The sequence below is a fragment of the Pinus tabuliformis genome, chromosome 5_1, assembly GCF_031772625.1.
Source record: "Pinus tabuliformis cultivar Carrire ecotype Pingquan chromosome 5_1, CPIR1, whole genome shotgun sequence".
Taxonomy (NCBI): Eukaryota; Viridiplantae; Streptophyta; class Pinopsida; order Pinales; family Pinaceae; genus Pinus; species Pinus tabuliformis.
Window position 1 is genome coordinate 550642887 of NC_142305.1, and position 20669 is coordinate 550663555.

At 37.4% G+C, this 20669-nt stretch overlaps 1 protein-coding gene across 3 annotated transcripts in view; it reads right to left on the reverse strand.

Moving 5' to 3' along the window:
• Positions 1-20669, reverse strand: part of LOC149165977 (mini zinc finger protein 3-like) — a 139843-nt gene that overhangs the window by 68729 nt on the left and 50445 nt on the right. The window contains exon 2 of one of the 3 annotated variants that reach the window (XM_089431248.1): positions 5040-5540. The exons of 1 other annotated variant lie outside the window; for it this stretch is intronic. In XM_089431248.1, the coding sequence (XP_089287374.1) occupies positions 5537-5540 (4 nt within the window). In that variant the 3' untranslated portion in view covers positions 5040-5536. Of the gene's footprint in view, positions 1-5039; positions 5541-5574; positions 5723-20669 lie in introns of those variants that run through there. One more of the 3 variants, XM_089431246.1, reaches the window with a different exon arrangement.

A 20669-nucleotide genomic window follows, 5' to 3' on the forward strand; every position in this document is an offset into this window, starting at 1 on the left:
GTTGCATTCAAGGAGTTTATACACAAGTTCTTAGAGGTATATCTTGATTATTGGACCATCTCTCACCTAGTTAAAAAACATACCGTGAGCTTACGATTAGTGCTGGATAATTGTTGATGGCACCAGGTTGTGCTTAACCTAAATACGTGTACTTTCCTCGTCCCCCTCGGGAATCTGCTTAGCCATGTGGTTTGTAAGCAAGGTTTGATGGTGGATCCGAAAAAGATTGTTGTCATACTCAACCTGCAAGTGCCACGAAGTGTCAAACAACTACGCGCCACACTAGGGCACAATGGTTACTATCGGAAGTTCATAAAAAGCTACACATAGATCACGGCACCAATGGAACAATTGTTGAAAAATGATGCTACTTACTACTGGAATGAGGACTATAAAAAATGTCTGGAAATGCTTAAGGAAAATATGGCATTAGCTCCTGTATTGGTCTTTCCGAAATGGGACATTGAATTTCACGTGCATGTTGACACATCGCGTATCGCATTGGGTGCAGTACTCACTCAAGAATGAGGGGAGGGAATTGATAACCCGATCGTGTTCACAAGTCATCGATTGTCAAAAGCAGAGAAGAACTACTTCACTACTAAGCGAGAGGGATTGGTGATGCTATACGCACTCCAGAAATACCGTCACTACATGCTCAGAAGACACTTTAAGATGTATACTGACCACTCTGCGCTAAAATACCCAGTGAATAAGCCTGTGTTGGGGGGCGCATTTGTAGGTGGTTTCTATTATTTCAAGAATATGACTTCAAAGTTGCCGTAAAGCCAGGACGTTTAAACGCAGGCCCAAATCACCTGTCCCAAATTGAGAACGGCGAAGAGCCCACAAACTTAGAGGAAGGATTATGGGATGCACAACTGTATGCAGCGCGCATTGTGGATGGACACTTTGATGATATAATCCACTTCTTAACCACAGGAGCTGTGCCACAGGGATATTCGGTGCAGCAGAAGAAGGAACTGGTGATACACATAGCAAAATTTACTGTTATTTCAGGGAACCTCTACAAAATAGGAAATGATGAAATATTACGTAGATATGTACCAGAATTTGAGCGAGGACAGATTCATGCCGAAGTGCATGGGGGGGTTGCAGGAGGACATCACTCAGGGCGCGCTACAGCACAAAAGATTCTTTGCATAGGGCTCTGGTGGCCAACCTTACATCAAGACTCAAAAGCATACTGTCAGGCCTGCGACGTATGCCAATGGATGAAGAAACCATCGTAGAGGGATGAGATGCCACTCAAGCCACAGATGATGCTGCAACCATTCGAGAAATGGGCAATCAATTTTGTAGGGCCTATCACACCTCGAGGAAAGACGGGGGTGCGCTATATCATCATTGCGACAGAATACTTGACCCAATGGGCGGAAGCACAATGGGTTAAAGACTACACGACCACTACAACAGCGAAATTTTTGTTTGAGAATGTGTTAACACTGTTTGGACGTCCAAAAATACTAATGAGCAATCGTGGAATGCACTTACTAAATGAGACTATCAGCGCGGTCATTGAGGAATTTTAGATATATCATCAACAAAGTACGCCATATCATCCGCAAAGAAAATGGGACTGTTGAAGCATTTAACAAAATTTTGGAGACAGCGTTGACCAAGGTATGTAATGCGCAGTGAAACGATTGGGATTTGCGCATATCTGCTGTGCTATGGGCATACCGAACAACGTGCAAGAAGCTGACAGGCCAGACCCCTTTCCGGTTAGTCTATGGCAAGGAAGCTGTCATGCCAATGGAGTACATTGTTCCTAGTTTACGAATAGTAGCAGCGACAGGTATGGCAGACCGCGGAGCTTTGGAAGAAAGGATCATGCAACTGGAGGAACTTGAAGAGGAGTGATTTCTGGTAGGATTTCATTAGCAAGTACAAAAGCAGCGAGAAAAAGCTTGGCATGATCGCCATATCAAAATGCGCATGTTCAAAGAAAATGATCTAGTATTATTATATGACAGCAAGTTCGAGAAATTCCCTGGCAAACTCTGCATGCACTGGTTAGGACCCTATGTAGTCAAAGAAGTTACAGATGGAGGCACGGTCCAGCTTGCCAAGCTCAATGGAGACCCCTTCTTGGGAAGAGTAAATGGCAGTCACCTGAAGCTCTACATGGGTGGGCCGACTGCCTGACTAACCACTCGAAGGATAGTCTCACCGCTCCAGCTAGTTGAAAGAGAGCACGGGACGATAAAGCAGTCTGGGGGGAAGTTGCACAACAACCGAGGTGCGTGTAGATTTGGTCTGTCACAAGGGTCACGGTTGCGCGGAAAAGGCTGTGCTACTGTGTTGACAAGCAGAGAGGTGACAATTACTGTCACTACTAATGACAAGATGTCTGAGTTATGGAAAAAGGGAGCAAGTGACGGGCAATTAAGAGATGGGGTACGAGCCAGATTTGGAATGATCTGTGTAAACTTAACATGAGGGCACCAGAAAATGTGGGAGCCAACGAATTTGAATTTTGAAACACTTACAAATCACTTGGGGGCATCCACCAAATGAGCTGCGCTTTTGAGAATAGTAAGCTATTGTGCCTTCCTGCCGCCATGGAACTATTCATTATCTATGCTCAACGGGTAAGCCCGAGGGTTGTGATATGGCCAATGGAGATGCAAGGCTTTCTAAAGATTATGGTGTTGACAGCTACGGTAACCATGCAGAGTTTAGCATTGATAGTAGGGGATGTGACGGATATTTATAGACACGAAGTAGAACTGGTCTGGATGCCGCTGCCTCACCCATGGACTGATTGACAAACCATAAAAGATAAGGGAACGACTGTAAATACGGAGAAAAATGGTGGAATTGCAGTTAACAAGTCATCTTTGATGCACCATGAATACTGGGATCTCGCGGACAGTAGCAATGGTCTTGAAAAATTGCAACACAAGCTGCAACAGACAGTGCACATAGATTCTAGGAAATTTGAAAATGGCTGCGTTGGTATGAGGAGTTCCCGTATGTGGCAGCCCAGGTCGAGCTCAGATCCTATGAGGGGGTGTTCTGTGTTAACCGAGCAAAGCAGAATGAGCATTATCAGTTGTATGAAGTGGTAGAGACAATGGAGCAGGAGTTGGAAGAAGCGGTGCATGAGACAAAGAGGGATATGCAGAATGAAGTGCATCACTCACAAGAAGGTGAATCGTGGAGCCTAGGCAGCGTGTATCACCACACCGATGAGTGACTCAGGACGAGTCACGATGATTGTGTTGGGGGCCTATTGGGTAGCGGAGGACCCGCGTAATAGTTTTGGGGCTTAAATCCTATAAGTTAGGATAATAATATTGTAAATCTCCAAAATATGCGGAGAGAAAAATGTAATAAGTCAAGTCAAAGGGTTGTCTGCCCAAGAAATAATATAGAATAATAGGAAGTAAGTCGGCCTACCCATCTGTAAGTCCGAGTCAAGGGTGTTGGTAGATAGATAGAGGCTCTACAACTATGTGCGCAGAGGCCTGGTAGAGTCCGTCGCTGTGTGCATGGATCCCTGCAACTGAGTGCGTAGGGCAGATCTGGTTGTATCGACAAAAGAATTGAATAAAGATAAGTTGGTTTTGAAATACTGTGTTGATTCTGAAATATTGTGGATCTGGTTAATTTCTAGTTTATATATTTGTTTGATCTGTGCGCTTATGCTTATGTTCTAAGTTTATGCAAATCTATAACATTTCTGGGTGCGCGCACTGGTTATCTCTATTAAATGTTTGCTTAAAGACTATAAGAAGTAGATCTGATCTGTAACAAACTCAGTAATAATAAGTATTAAGGATTTGCCTTGTTCCAGATCTACGCGGAAGCAGAGTGGCGCGAGGCCATAGAACAGTGCGCAACCCCTCCAAACCACATCAAGACATCCCAAGGGTGTGGAAACCTGGTTCCAGCACCCTCCCTTGCTACCTCAGGTGAGACCTCAGTCCGTGCTCCACGGATTGTTGCCGAAAGGGCCGGTAGCTGCGGGATTTGTTTGGCTAATAACTCTTTTGAACCTGGGTCAGGCCCCACTAAGCCAACACTTCCTGTATGAGGCACATAACTGCCATTAGATTTAAAATAAATTGAAATAAATTCACATCATACCTCATTGGTGGCTTGTCAATAAGGTACACTGGCAATTATGTTCACTTACTGTCACAACAAATCAAACTAACATCGTTGACAAAATCATCATGTATAAACATATTGTATCAGGTTAGCTCAAAACACAACCATCATAGATCCAAATCATAAATCACATGTAACCATCATAAAGAAGAATCACAGATCACATGTAATCATCATAGACCAAAATCGTAAATCACATGCGTAATAAAACTAAATGACATATTGATACTTATCCTTCAATCGTTCCTTTTCTTCTACCTTTGTCCTTATTCCGTACGCACTCTAGATTGGTTTCCACACTCGACAAACACCTAGTGCCTTCTCCTCAGCCATGTGCACATACACATATTGTGCATCACACACACACAACCACACACAACATATAACACCATGCTATACATGCACCTACACCTGACATAAAACACATACACCTAAACCTAGTGTACAACACGACACAATACATATGCCTACATCCGTTGTCCACCACAATAGAATACATACACCTACACCTGGTGTAAAACACAACACAAATATGTACATAGAGTACAACATAATGAATACATATGTCACGATACGACATCTACACAATGCACATACATAATACCACATTCCCGCAAGACAACATGTAAGACACATGCACAATACCACATGTACACCAGTAGCACAAGTATAACATGTACAATGTACCACCTGTACATAGCACCACCTACACAACATGTGCACAACATCACATGTACACGGAACCACCCGCACAACGCATACACAGCACCACATGTATAACATGTACATAATATGACATGTACACAATACCACACACACGACATGTACACAATACCACATGTACACAACATCACATGCATGACATGTACACAACACCCCTTGCACACAGGACCACATGTACAACATTTACACAAGACCACATGCACATAGCACCACATGTATAATTATGCGCAAAACACCATATGTACATAATACCACTTGTACAACATGCACAAAACACCATATGTACATAGCACTGCATATACAACATACACATAGCATCATATGTACACAACACTGCATATCCAACATGTGCAGAACACCATATGCACATAGTACAATCTGTACACAACACCGCATATCCAACATGTACATAGCACCATCTATACCCAACATTTCATATGTAATACACAATAGGCATACAACATCATATGTACACAATATGTACATCATGTACATCATATGTACATTAATGAATATACAACATGCATAACATATACACAACAATAACATTGCGCATCCAAAATAATACTACCTCTACCAAGCAACCTTGCTTCGAGTGTCTCTTCACCATCCATGCTTATCCTAGCATGCTGCAAAGCACACTATTTTCATTCCAGTGATGTATCCTTCAACGTTACCTGTCATGACATAAACATAGACATAATAAAAGCATACAATATCAATTCATATCCACATGAAACTAACCTCATATATTTTTCATGACTACTCTTCCACTTGATTCCTCATAAGACAAGGAATCCCTTCATGGCATTCACCTGCGTAATAAATCATTCTTGCACAAAAATGATCCTTGTTGACCCTACCAGACAAGAACATACATACATACATGTATACATATAAACATCAACATAAAAAAATCATTATCCTATCAGACAACGACATACATACATACATATATACATATAAACATTAGCATAAAGAAATCATGATCACAACATAATTACTAGATATCAAAAGGCCAAGGTTAAGAGAAATTCCTTTATCCATGCACAACATGCATAATATTGAGAACAACAGTTCCCGACATAACCAAGGCATCTGAAACCTCAAATCCATTTACTTTACGCTTTCTATTACCTTTTTCATAATTGTCCTATCACCATCCATTTAACTCAATGGACCCAACCAATCCAACTAGCTATCCTACGCTTGCCTTTAGGTGTACTTATACATACACTGAGCTTCATCTAGAACTTACATCACCTATTGGGTACCACACAACTCTCCCCGAACTCCATTAACTTTCCTCTTTCCCAAACCAATTCTTGTAACAACCTTGGTTAAGAATTCATGTAAAATATATAAGACCACGGTCATGGGACACATATTCCAAATTGAATGGTGGGAAAAACATCCTAGTGGGTGTTCATTTCAGTTATTATGGCTAAGGAAATTGGCAAAGGCAATGGCAAAGGATTTGGAAAGGCAAAATGCAATTTTGGCACATTTATTTATGAAAATAAAGGAAATTAGGAGAAAATGAAGGTGAAAGGTCACATGTTGCATGTGAGGAGGAAAATGAAGGAAAATAATGGAAGATGAAGAAAATATAGGCCTCATTAATAAAAAGGCTTCTAAGGATCAGTTGGTAAGCTTTTGTCAGGTTTTGGTGGAGCTCTCTTCTATTTTCTCTCTCTCACACTCTTCGACACTTAGAGTTTCTAGGAGCACTCTTGGAGGAGTGTGGCACTCTTGAAGTTTTGGAGAAAGAAGGCAAATGAAGAGAAAGAAAGTGCAAGAGGACATCGGGATCAGTAGCTATAGTGGGTTTTTCTTGGAGGTACCGAGTTGCATCTATGTTTTACTTTCTAGTTTTTGCATGCATGGTACACACATGTGGTGTATTGGTCATGATCTTTCATTGGCATGGAAGATTTCCTAAGTTGACAGTGGATTTGCCTAGCCTTGCCATTTCTCGGATAACCATGGTGTTGTGGGTTCATTTCTTTTTTTCTGTTTTCTCTCATGTTTCCTTTAGCTTAGGTTGAGTTACTAGTTCCAAGAAGCCCTAGTTAGAAAAACACTCTAGAAGCTCTATAACAACTTGGGTTGAGTTACTAGTCCTGTAAGACTTGGTTAGAACAAACGCTCTAGAGCCCTAGAAGGGTTGGGTACAGACCAAGCTGATGATGGTTTTGTGATGTCTGACCATGGGGTGAAATCACTGTTTGATGCATTGAGGTGGTTTGACCTTTAGAAGCCCTGGATGGTTTTTATTGATGTTTTTTATGAGATCCCACATTCATGGTTGGAATATGGCATGAGGGTGACTAGCTGAAGATATATTTGGATCAGCCATGTATATGGTCGGGGGGAACATGGTAGCCCCATACTAGGTTTCCTTTTGCATCATTAATATGAGGTTATTTCTCCTTGTTAATTTAGGAGTATTATACTAGTCTATATGTGGATTATATGGTTTTAGTTTTCTTGATATTTCTATTGTTATTATGTTGGTTATAGGCATGTATTATGACAGTGATGATGGATGGATCTCCTCATGTTTTGATTTGTAAGTGAATGAAAAATATATCTATGACCTGATAGATGATAATGCAACTAATTATATAAGGGAATGATGTTTCTTAGCAATTCTTAGATAAGTATGAGACCCCTATGCTCATATTTGCTGATTACACCCATAGATTACATATTTGTGATATGTTTGACGAAATGCTTGTAATGGCTAGTAGGGGTCCAGTCTACAACTTGTCCTTGTTTTTTCAAATGAATCATTATTATGTTGTGTAAATTCATTTATGAAAGTGTCATTGAGTTCTGGGCAGCCACCTGGCCTCTGGGCTTGAAAAAGCGGCTCAAATCCCAGAGACACAGGCACAACACTGGATAGAAACATCCTTGGACACATGCATACTCATGTTATGGGAGCATCCAAAGCCTCTTGGATGCATGCATGTCCATATCGAGGGAGCATCTAGGCGTTAAATTGTCTAAAGCGCAACTGGTCTCAGGGGTTGGTTACCTAAGTGGTTGGGATGGATCCCGGGAGTTCTGTTACTAATGTGGAAGGTCTATATGGTGTGATTCCATCAGTTCCACTTCCTTAACTAACACATAGGGAGTCAAATCATATCATAGTAAATTCTTGTCACATGTTTACCCTAGTTGGTCAGTTAATTGGGTAGATGTGGGAGGAGGTTGTTACAAAGTGATATTAGAGCATCGTTCAACCCTTGGAATTGATGGGTGGTGTGTTGGTTATGCATTCATGTTAGTCACATATGTGTTCCTAATGCTTGTAGTCCATGTGCTTGTTGAATTTGCATGGTGTTGATCATTGTAGTAGTGATGTTGACATGTGAATGTTGATGGTGTTGTTGTGGGATGTGTCATCATGAGTGTATGGTTGTATATGCATTCGCTATACATGTTAGTGTCTATATGTTGTTAGGCATGCATTTTCATTGTGAAGGTTGTTTTGCATAAGGTCATTTTATGAAATTAGGTCATCATGATGATATTGGTATGTTATGATGCTAATGTGTTGGCTGAGATAGAGCAGGAGATGCAAACCATCAAAGTGAAGTTGTAACATTAGACCTCAAGGCAAGAGCATGTCGTCATACAGGTTTGTATGTTGGGCATGCAGGTATGTAGATTAAGGATTGTTATATGCATTATGATTATGTTTATGCCTTTCATTCTATTGATGTTATGGTTACATACATGATAGATGATAGTTAAGTATGGTCATATGCATGTGTGCTAGATAGTAAAGTAGGATAGTAAATTGTTGTTATATGCATTGTTGTTGATGTTATATGTTAGTTAACTTGATGATAATGTTATATGTTGTCGATGAGTGCATTATATGTTAGATAACTAGATGATTTCCTTTAATATGTTGATGTTATATGTATCATGCTAAATTGGATTAGCCTATGCGGATGGTGAAGGTTATGACATTCAGGTATGAGTCAAATTATTTGTGACATTGTGTTGTACTAATCTAGACTGAACAAACAAGGGCAGAAGTAGTTGTAGCTTCTCGAGTGGCCTCACTGACATCATAACAAACAACATAGATGGGAGCAGGAGCAAGAGGAGAATAACCTAGAGTTACACGAGTGCTCAATTAAATTACTAGAAATGTATGATTACCTATAAGCATTTAAGCCAGTTGGTTCTTTTCTGCATGAAGGAAATACAGGCATCAGGGTGGAGGTGGCAAGGGCACACTTATACAGCAACAACAGATCTAGTTGACTAAGTCAATCCATAAATAATCACATTTGATCGAGTAAAAGAAGCTGAAGTAAAGGTGGTGGAAACTAGGGCAAAGTTTGTATACAGGGTTTAATAATAACATGTTTAAGGGTTACCCAGTAATGTAGGCAGATCTATCCATAACCAATATATGCATGAGGCACAAAAACATATGCATACGTAAAGGAAGTTGCAAGCGCGGTCCCACGAATGAGTAGATTTTTATCAATATTCTTACCACAAAAAAAGTACAAGCTCAGGGATGGGTGAAAGACATCGACAACAAGGTGAATATGGGGCTTAAGAGATGAAGGCTAATTTGACACCAGTTGGTTTGCCCAGGAAAAAAATTGCTACAACAGTCCACAGATTTGAAGAAACCTCCTCTAATGAGGTACACATAGATTACTCTCATGTCACTTCTCCTCATAAATTTATTGAAAATAAGTGTGCTTCTACACTTGCACATAGATTGATTGTGGCCTTTATTAATTGGATGTCTCCATGAGCGGAAAAGATGCCCATCCATGCAACCATGCTCACCCTGGTGCTTCTCTGACCTGATGTTGTGCAATTTCATGTGCTTCCTCTCTTAGTCCTACTACTGCAGAACTATGTGTGCTTCATGTCTTAGTGAACACAGAGAGGCCTCTGACACTGTTCATTTTCTCACTAGGTGAATTGAATGTATTGTAATGCAATGACAATGATGTAGAGGCATAGGTAGTGACGAGTGTCAAGCGCTGCTGCAGACCACATGCAAGAAGCCACACTGAAATCCATGTGAACTGGGAACTAGGGAAGATACATACAAGTGATTGCATCCAAATAAAATAGCATCTAATAGTGTAAATTAATATTATCATTAGTCTACACTACCAATCATATACGACAGTTATATGACAAAAAAAATCCACATAGTATATGGTCTTGTATGGCCTGCCTTGGGAAGAGGCCAAATTATATGATGACATTGCAAGCTATGCTCATTTAATGGTAGCACACAATCATAACCAACGTAAGAAACTTAAACTAATGTTAACAAGGCCATTTCAATTACTATAGTGCTAGGCATGCCTGCGACAATGAAAAATAAGAAACTCTTATATTATAACAAGTAGTTATTCATATTCAAAACTAATCATAAATGTATTCTTATGAAATAATTTCATACTTGGTAGTCAGTTAGATAAGAAATAGCCTTGAAATGAAAAAAAAAAAGTTACTTACTGGAACTTAATACGCAAAGTGATATCTGGTGAGATCCTATGGAGTAAGAAATAGCCCTGAATGTAAAAGGTAGGTATGAAGACTAAAAATGCAAAATGATATGTTGAAACTGTTAGAAGGTGTCTAATTTGGAGTAGTTGAAAGAGGATAAATAAAATGTCTGGAATATATTTATTTTATACCACATTCTTACTTTTGACATTTAGATGTTTTAGTTGTTATTAGCTAATAAAATTTTTGACAAAATTGTGGTGGACAAATTAAAATTTTTAGATTATGGCTATACATTTATCATGGTTAAATAATCAAATTTTTTTTTTTTAAACAATCAAAAAAATTATAAAGGGTTATGATATAGGTTATGATTATTTTTCTTTTAATCATGGTGAATTGGTGACACATTAGAGTAATTTGGGCAACACCCACTATAACATCAAGAGTATATCCAACTATCTAGAAGCAATGTACATTGATAACTTATTGCCTAGAAAGAGCCAAGTTGTCACATGGGCACGGATTCCTAGTCTTAGAGCCTTATCACCATGGGCCAAATATGGCCCTTTGAACTAAACCTAGACAAAATAGGAAACTAAAATGTTATAACTAAATTACTAATAATAGTGGATTGATTTTAAAAGCTTATAAAAATTGCTACATTGCTATTAAAGTGAATACACACAGATATGTGATGATCAATCATCTTGTGTAACTTCAAAATTATTTTACAAAATATATATTTTATAATAAAGTATTGACAAGATGGAAAATTTGATAAAATGTTAAATAAATTAAAATAAAATAAGTCCAAATCATATCCATAAGAAAATAAACAAAAATATAAGAGAAAAAATTATATAACAAAATATCTATATATATATATATATAAATATGGCCCTTTGAACTAAACCTAGACAAAAGAGGAAACTAAAATGTTATAACTAAATTACTAATAACCTGGCTCTGATACCAAATGTTATGAAACCAGCTCAAGAAAAGATAGAAAAGATAGATCAACGCCTTAGAATTCAGCCTCTTCGAGGGGGAAACCTCCTTTACATTACATAAATGAACAATTCTTGGATGATACAAATGAAAAGACCTCCTTTCTATATATAGGAGTCTAAGGGGTTATAACATAATCAGAGCCGACATAACAATAATAATGTAAGGGCACAATAATAACCATAGTGGGCTTCTATGGGGCACAATAGTAACAATATGGGCACTACATGGGTACATCAATATAATAAGTGGGCTATACTAATAACAATAAGGGTTACACTAGTATTATAGGGGCCTAACATGCCCCTCTCCTTAAAAAGCATTGTCCTCAACGCTTGAGTAGTTCTTGATGCTTCTGTATAAAATTTTTGTCCTCCCATGTGGAATATTCAACGGGTAAGTTCTTCCACTTGATGAGATACTCTGAAATTGATCGATTTTGTAGCTGTCGGGTTCTTGTTTCTTTGACTGCTCTAGGTTCCAATATGATTTTTCCTTCCTCTTCAATTTCTGGCAATATTGCTTGAATTGGGATCTTTTGCAACTTTTGAATAAGTGGCCATACTTCTTCGTCCTTCTTCCATTCATCCCTTGCTTCATTTATCCAATCTGGTTGGATAATATAAATAGCACAAAACAATGCTTCCACATCCTCATCCTTGAAGAGTCTTCCCATTCGGTAAGGTCGCCATTTTTTAAGTGCATGTAGTATTGCCAACATTTCCTTCTTATAAATAGCTTGCTTGAGATGTAGCAATAAAAATACCCAATCACCTACATCAAAACATTTTTCACTACGATGTTGATCTACCTGTTGTTTCGTTTGATTTTGCACTGAAGTGGCGTTATCCTTTAAAAGTTGGAGAACTTGCTGTTGATGCTCGATGTGATATTTCTCTGCTTGAACCTTTTTCTTCTTGATATGTCCTTCTATCTTTTGAGGAGTGGTAATTTCTTCCAGTCCTTTAGAAGATATGGTCGGATTCATTTCTTGATGCTCGATGTGATCTTTCACTTCTTGAACATTTTTCTTCTTGATGTGTCCTTCTATCTTGATAGTTTGAGGAGTGGTAATTTTGTCCATTGAATTACAAGATATGGTTGGATTCATTTCTTCTTTCTCGATGTGATCTTTCACTTCTTGCACCTTTTTCTTCTTGATATGTCCTTCTATCTTGAGAGTTTGAGTAGTGGTAATTCTTGCCAATGCTTTACAAGATATGGTCTGATTCATTTCTTCTTTCTCTAGGGTGGTGTCCTGGCGTATATCCTCTTCTTTTGATGTTTCTTGATCCTTTTCTTCCTCCTCTTCATATTCTATGTAAAATAATTTCTTCTCAGCACACCTATGACCTTTAGTGCATTTGCTATCACAATTGTAACAAAGCCCTTTTTCTCTTTTTTCTTCCAATTGTTGTGGTGTAACCCTTGTAGGTTGTGGAAGGCTGGGAGAAACAACACTTCCATCTTTATAGTTGTGAGGGGTATGCTTCCTGGTTTCCATAATTTTGCTTTCCATTATGTCACAAAGCGCTTTTACTCTTTCCAATTGTTTTGGTGTTGCTCTAAAGAAGGTGTTGCTCTTTGTATCCTCATAATGTGATATCATTTCCTCCATGAAAATTGACCACGTAACAAGTTTTTTACGAGAAAAAATCCCTTCATACCATAAACATTGATCTGGTTCTAAATATGAAGATGCAATACATACCTTTTGTAACAGTTGTACACCATGTAGATCAAAATATTGCTCCATCTGAAGTATCCAATTTACCAGATCCTTGGCATCAAACTTCCTCATCTTGCTTTTTCTCGATTTTAGGAGCTCGACCTTGAAACGACTGTAACTTTGTACTTTCAGATCTTTAAGTTCTAAAATTCTGAACTATAGTAGCCCTCTGTGTCCTCTTTCCAATGCCACTAGTCTGATCCAAATTAGATTCTCCAAGAAAGAGTTATGCACAATCTCCCGCAGTGACCTGATTATAGACTAGTTTAGTAGAGCAAACTTGTATGAAGTGCCACGTGTCACTGTTTCAACCTTTGACTCTGAAACATATATAAAAGAAAACTACAGTCCATCCTCTTTCTATACCTTCTTACGAAATTTCAATCCGATGCTCAGAAAGAAAGTTATGACGATTTTCCCCAGGTCACCTGTTTTGAGTGTAATTCAGGAGTCTGCAAAAAGACCAACTTCCTCAGATCATATCTCCGAAAATATCACGCGAAAAGCTCTGAAATTCGGACCCAAGGTTCAGCGCGATTTCTTCTTAAATGGGTTTTTTTTGCGACTTCTGAAACATCACAGAAAAAAAAGTTATAGCGAAAATGCCACGATGATCTGTTTGGAGCAGCGAAACCCTAGAATCCAAAGCTCTGATACCAAATGTTATGAAACCAGCTCAAGAAAAGATAGAAAAGATAGATCAACACCTTAGAATTCAGCCTCTTCGAGGGGGAAACCTCCTTTACATTACATAAATGAACAATTCTTGGATGATACAAATGAAAAGACCTCCTTTCTATATATAGGAGTCTAAGGGGTTATAACATAATCAGAGCCGACATAACAATAATAATGTAAGGGCACAATAATAACCATGGTGGGCTTCTATGGGGCACAATAGTAACAATATGGGCACTACATGGGTACATCAATATAATAAGTGGGCTATACTAATAACAATAAGGGTTACACTAGTATTATAGGGGCCTAACATAAAAATTGCTACATTGCTATTAAAGTGAATACACGCAGATATGTGATGATCAATCATCTTGTGTAACTTCAAAATTATTTTACAAAATATATGTTTTATAATAAAGTATTGACAAGATGGAAAATTTGATAAAATGTTAAATAAATTAAAATAAAATAAGTCCAAATCATATCCATAAGAAAATAAACAAAAATATAAGAGAAAAAATTATATAACAAAATATCTATATATATATATATATATATAAATATGGCCCTTTGAACTAAACCTAGACAAAAGAGGAAACTAAAATGTTATAACTAAATTACTAATAACCTGGCTCTGATACCAAATGTTATGAAACCAGCTCAAGAAAAGATAGAAAAGATAGATCAACGCCTTAGAATTCAGCCTCTTCGAGGGGGAAACCTCCTTTACATTACATAAATGAACAATTCTTGGATGATACAAATGAAAAGACCTCCTTTCTATATATAGGAGTCTAAGGGGTTATAACATAATCAGAGCCGACATAACAATAATAATGTAAGGGCACAATAATAACCATAGTGGGCTTCTATGGGGCACAATAGTAACAATATGGGCACTACATGGGTACATCAATATAATAAGTGGGCTATACTAATAACAATAAGGGTTACACTAGTATTATAGGGGCCTAACATGCCCCTCTCCTTAAAAAAGCATTGTCCTCAACGCTTGAGTAGTTCTTGATGCTTCTGTATAAAATTTTTGTCCTCCCATGTGGAATATTCAGCGGGTAAGTTCTTCCACTTGATGAGATACTCTGAAATTGATCGATTTTGTAGCTGTCGGGTTCTTGTTTCTTTGACTGCTCTAGGTTCCAATATGATTTTTCCTTCCTCTTCAATTTCTGACAATATTGCTTGAATTGGGATCTTTTGCAACTTTTGAATAAGTGGCCATACTTCTTCGTCCTTCTTCCATTCATCCCTTGCTTCATTTATCCAATCTGGTTGGATAATATAAATAGCACAAAACAATGCTTCCACATCCTCATCCTTGAAGAGTCTTCCCATTCGGTAAGGTCGCCATTTTTTAAGTGCATGTAGTATTGCCAACATTTCCTTCTTATAAATAGCTTGCTTGAGATGTAGCAATAAAAATACCCAATCACCTACATCAAAACATTTTTCACTACGATGTTGATCTACCTGTTGTTTCGTTTGATTTTGCACTGAAGTGGCGTTATCCTTTAAAAGTTGGAGAACTTGCTGTTGATGCTCGATGTGATATTTCTCTGCTTGAACCTTTTTCTTCTTGATATGTCCTTCTATCTTTTGAGGAGTGGTAATTTCTTCCAGTCCTTTAGAAGATATGGTCGGATTCATTTCTTGATGCTCGATGTGATCTTTCACTTCTTGAACATTTTTCTTCTTGATGTGTCCTTCTATCTTGATAGTTTGAGGAGTGGTAATTTTGTCCATTGAATTACAAGATATGGTTGGATTCATTTCTTCTTTCTCGATGTGATCTTTCACTTCTTGCACCTTTTTCTTCTTGATATGTCCTTCTATCTTGAGAGTTTGAGTAGTGGTAATTCTTGCCAATGCTTTACAAGATATGGTATGATTCATTTCTTCTTTCTCTAGGGTGGTGTCCTGGCGTATATCCTCTTCTTTTGATGTTTCTTGATCCTTTTCTTCCTCCTCTTCATATTCTATGTAAAATAATTTCTTCTCAGCACACCTATGACCTTTAGTGCATTTGCTATCACAATTGTAACAAAGCCCTTTTTCTCTTTTTTCTTCCAATTGTTGTGGTGTAACCCTTGTAGGTTGTGGAAGGCTGGGAGAAACAACACTTCCATCTTTATAGTTGTGAGGGGTATGCTTCCTGGTTTCCATAATTTTGCTTTCCATTATGTCACAAAGCGCTTTTACTCTTTCCAATTGTTGTGGTGTTGCTCTAAAGAAGGTGTTGCTCTTTGTATCCTCATAATGTGATATCATTTCCTCCATGAAAATTGACCACGTAACAAGTTTTTTACGAGAAAAAATCCCTTCATACCATAAAAATTGATCTGGTTCTAAATATGAAGATGAAATACATACCTTTTGTAACAGTTGTACACCATGTAGATCAAAATATTGCTCCATCTGAAGTATCCAATTTACCGGATCCTTGGCATCAAACTTCCTCATCTTGCTTTTTCTCGATTTTAGGAGCTCGACCTTGAAACGACTGTAACTTTGTACTTTCAGATCTTTAAGTTCTAAAATTCTGAACTGTCGTAGCCCTCTGTGTCCTCTTTCCAATGCCACTAGTCTGATCCAAATTAGATTCTCCAAGAAAGAGTTATGCACAATCTCCCGCAGTGACCTGATTATAGACTAGTTTAGTAGAGCAAACTTGTATGAAGTGCCACGTGTCACTGTTTCAACCTTTGACTCTGAAACATATATAAAAGAAAACTACAATCCATCCTCTTTCTATACCTTCTTACGAAATTTCAATCCGATGCTCAGAAAGAAAGTTATGACGATTTTCCCCAGGTCACCTGTTTTGAGTGTAATTCAGGAGTCTGCAAAAAGACCAACTTCCTCAGATCATATCTCCGAAAATATCACGCGAAAAGCTCTGAAATTCGGACCCAAGGTTCAGCGCGATTTCTTCTTAAATGGGTTTTTTTGCGACTTCTGAAACATCACAAAAAAAAAAATAATAGCGAAAATGCCACGATGACCTGTTTGGAGCAGCGAAACCCTAGAATCCAAAGCTCTGATACCAAATGTTATGAAACCAGCTCAAGAAAAGATAGAAAAGATAGATCAACACCTTAGAATTCAGCCTCTTCGAGTGGGAAACCTCCTTTACATTACATAAATGAACAATTCTTGGATGATACAAATGAAAAGACCTCCTTTCTATATATAGGAGTCTAAGGGGTTATAACATAATCAGAGCCGACATAACAATAATAATGTAAGGGCACAATAATAACCATGGTGGGCTTCTATGGGGCACAATAGTAACAATATGGGCACTACATGGGTACATCAATATAATAAGTGGGCTATACTAATAACAATAAGGGTTACACTAGTATTATAGGGGCCTAACATAAAAATTGCTACATTGCTATTAAAGTGAATACACGCAGATATGTGATGATCAATCATCTTGTGTAACTTCAAAATTATTTTACAAAATATATGTTTTATAATAAAGTATTGACAAGATGGAAAATTTGATAAAATGTTAAATAAATTAAAATAAAATAAGTCCAAATCATATCCATAAGAAAATAAACAAAAATATAAGAGAAAAAATTATATAACAAAATATCTATATATATATATATATATAAATATGGCCCTTTGAACTAAACCTAGACAAAAGAGGAAACTAAAATGTTATAACTAAATTACTAATAACCTGGCTCTGATACCAAATGTTATGAAACCAGCTCAAGAAAAGATAGAAAAGATAGATCAACGCCTTAGAATTCAGCCTCTTCGAGGGGGAAACCTCCTTTACATTACATAAATGAACAATTCTTGGATGATACAAATGAAAAGACCTCCTTTCTATATATAGGAGTCTAAGGGGTTATAACATAATCAGAGCCGACATAACAATAATAATGTAAGGGCACAATAATAACCATAGTGGGCTTCTATGGGGCACAATAGTAACAATATGGGCACTACATGGGTACATCAATATAATAAGTGGGCTATACTAATAACAATAAGGGTTACACTAGTATTATAGGGGCCTAACATGCCCCTCTCCTTAAAAAAGCATTGTCCTCAACGCTTGAGTAGTTCTTGATGCTTCTGTATAAAATTTTTGTCCTCCCATGTGGAATATTCAGCGGGTAAGTTCTTCCACTTGATGAGATACTCTGAAATTGATCGATTTTGTAGCTGTCGGGTTCTTGTTTCTTTGACTGCTCTAGGTTCCAATATGATTTTTCCTTCCTCTTCAATTTCTGGCAATATTGCTTGAATTGGGATCTTTTGCAACTTTTGAATAAGTGGCCATACTTCTTCGTCCTTCTTCCATTCATCCCTTGCTTCATTTATCCAATCTGGTTGGATAATATAAATAGCACAAAACAATGCTTCCACATCCTCATCCTTGAAGAGTCTTCCCATTCGGTAAGGTCGCCATTTTTTAAGTGCATGTAGTATTGCCAACATTTCCTTCTTATAAATAGCTTGCTTGAGATGTAGCAATAAAAATACCCAATCACCTACATCAAAACATTTTTCACTACGATGTTGATCTACCTGTTGTTTCGTTTGATTTTGCACTGAAGTGGCGTTATCCTTTAAAAGTTGGAGAACTTGCTGTTGATGCTCGATGTGATATTTCTCTGCTTGAACCTTTTTCTTCTTGATATGTCCTTCTATCTTTTGAGGAGTGGTAATTTCTTCCAGTCCTTTACAAGATATGGTCGGATTCATTTCTTGATGCTCGATGTGATCTTTCACTTCTTGAACATTTTTCTTCTTGATGTGTCCTTCTATCTTGATAGTTTGAGGAGTGGTAATTTTGTCCATTGAATTACAAGATATGGTTGGATTCATTTCTTCTTTCTCGATGTGATCTTTCACTTCTTGCACCTTTTTCTTCTTGATATGTCCTTCTATCTTGAGAGTTTGAGTAGTGGTAATTCTTGCCAATGCTTTACAAGATATGGTCTGATTCATTTCTTCTTTCTCTAGGGTGGTGTCCTGGCGTATATCCTCTTCTTTTGATGTTTCTTGATCCTTTTCTTCCTCCTCTTCATATTCTATGTAAAATAATTTCTTCTCAGCACACCTATGACCTTTAGTGCATTTGCTATCACAATTGTAACAAAGCCCTTTTTCTCTTTTTTCTTCCAATTGTTGTGGTGTAACCCTTGTAGGTTGTGGAAGGCTGGGAGAAACAACACTTCCATCTTTATAGTTGTGAGGGGTATGCTTCCTGGTTTCCATAATTTTGCTTTCCATTATGTCACAAAGCGCTTTTACTCTTTCCAATTGTTGTGGTGTTTCTCTAAAGAAGGTGTTGCTCTTTGTATCCTCATAATGTGATATCATTTCCTCCATGAAAATTGACCACGTAACAAGTTTTTTACGAGAAAAAATCCCTTCATACCATAAAAATTGATCTGGTTCTAAATATGAAGATGCAATACATACCTTTTGTAACAGTTGTACACCATGTAGATCAAAATATTGCTCCATCTGAAGTATCCAATTTACCGGATCCTTGGCATCAAACTTCCTCATCTTGCTTTTTCTCGATTTTAGGAGCTCGACCTTGAAACGACTGTAACTTTGTACTTTCAGATCTTTAAGTTCTAAAATTGTGAACTATAGTAGCCCTCTGTGTCCTCTTTCCAATGCCACTAGTCTGATCCAAATTAGATTCTCCAAGAAAGAGTTATGCACAATCTCCCGCAGTGACCTGATTATAGACTAGTTTAGTAGAGCAAACTTGTATGAAGTGCCACGTGTCACTGTTTCAACCTTTGACTCTGAAAAATATATAAAAGAAAACTACAGTCCATCCTCTTTCTATACCTTCTTACGAAATTTCAATCCGATGCTCAGAAAGAAAGTTATGACGATTTTCCCCAGGTCACCTGTTTTGAGTGTAATTCAGGAGTCTGCAAAAAGACCAACTTCCTCAGATCATATCTCCGAAAATATCACGCGAAAAGCTCTGAAATTCGGACCCAAGGTTCAGCGCGATTTCTTCTCAAATGGGTTTTTTTTGCGACTTCTGAAACATCACAGAAAAAAAAGTTATAGCGAAAATGCCACGATGACCTGTTTGGAGCAGCGAAACCCTAGAATCCAAAGCTCTGATACCAAATGTTATGAAACCAGCTCAAGAAAAGATAGAAAAGATAGATCAACACCTTAGAATTCAGCCTCTTCGAGGGGAAACCTCCTTTACATTACATAAATGAACAATTCTTGGATGATACAAATGAAAAGACCTCCTTTCTATATATAGGAGTCTAAGGGGTTATAACATAATCAGAGCCGACATAACAATAATAATGTAAGGGCACAATAATAACCATGGTGGGCTTCTATGGGGCACAATAGTAACAATATGGGCACTACATGGGTACATCAATATAATAAGTGGGCTATACTAATAACAATAAGGGTTACACTAGTATTATAGGGGCCTAACATAAAAATTGCTACATTGCTATTAAAGTGAATACACGCAGATATGTGATGATCAATCATCTTGTGTAACTTCAAAATTATTTTACAAAATATATGTTTTATAATAAAGTATTGACAAGATGGAAAATTTGATAAAATGTTAAATAAATTAAAATAAAATAAGTCCAAATCAATATCCATAAGAAAATAAACAAAAATATAAGGGAAAATATTATATAACAAAATATCTATATATATATATATATATATATATATATATATATATATATATATATATATAAAATAAACTTAATTTAAATATTTTAGATTCGGTCATTTTGTTTGGATAATTTGAGTGTTCCAAGTTTTTTTAAGGGAATTAATTTATTTATACACTCAAAAGCATATTTTAAATAAT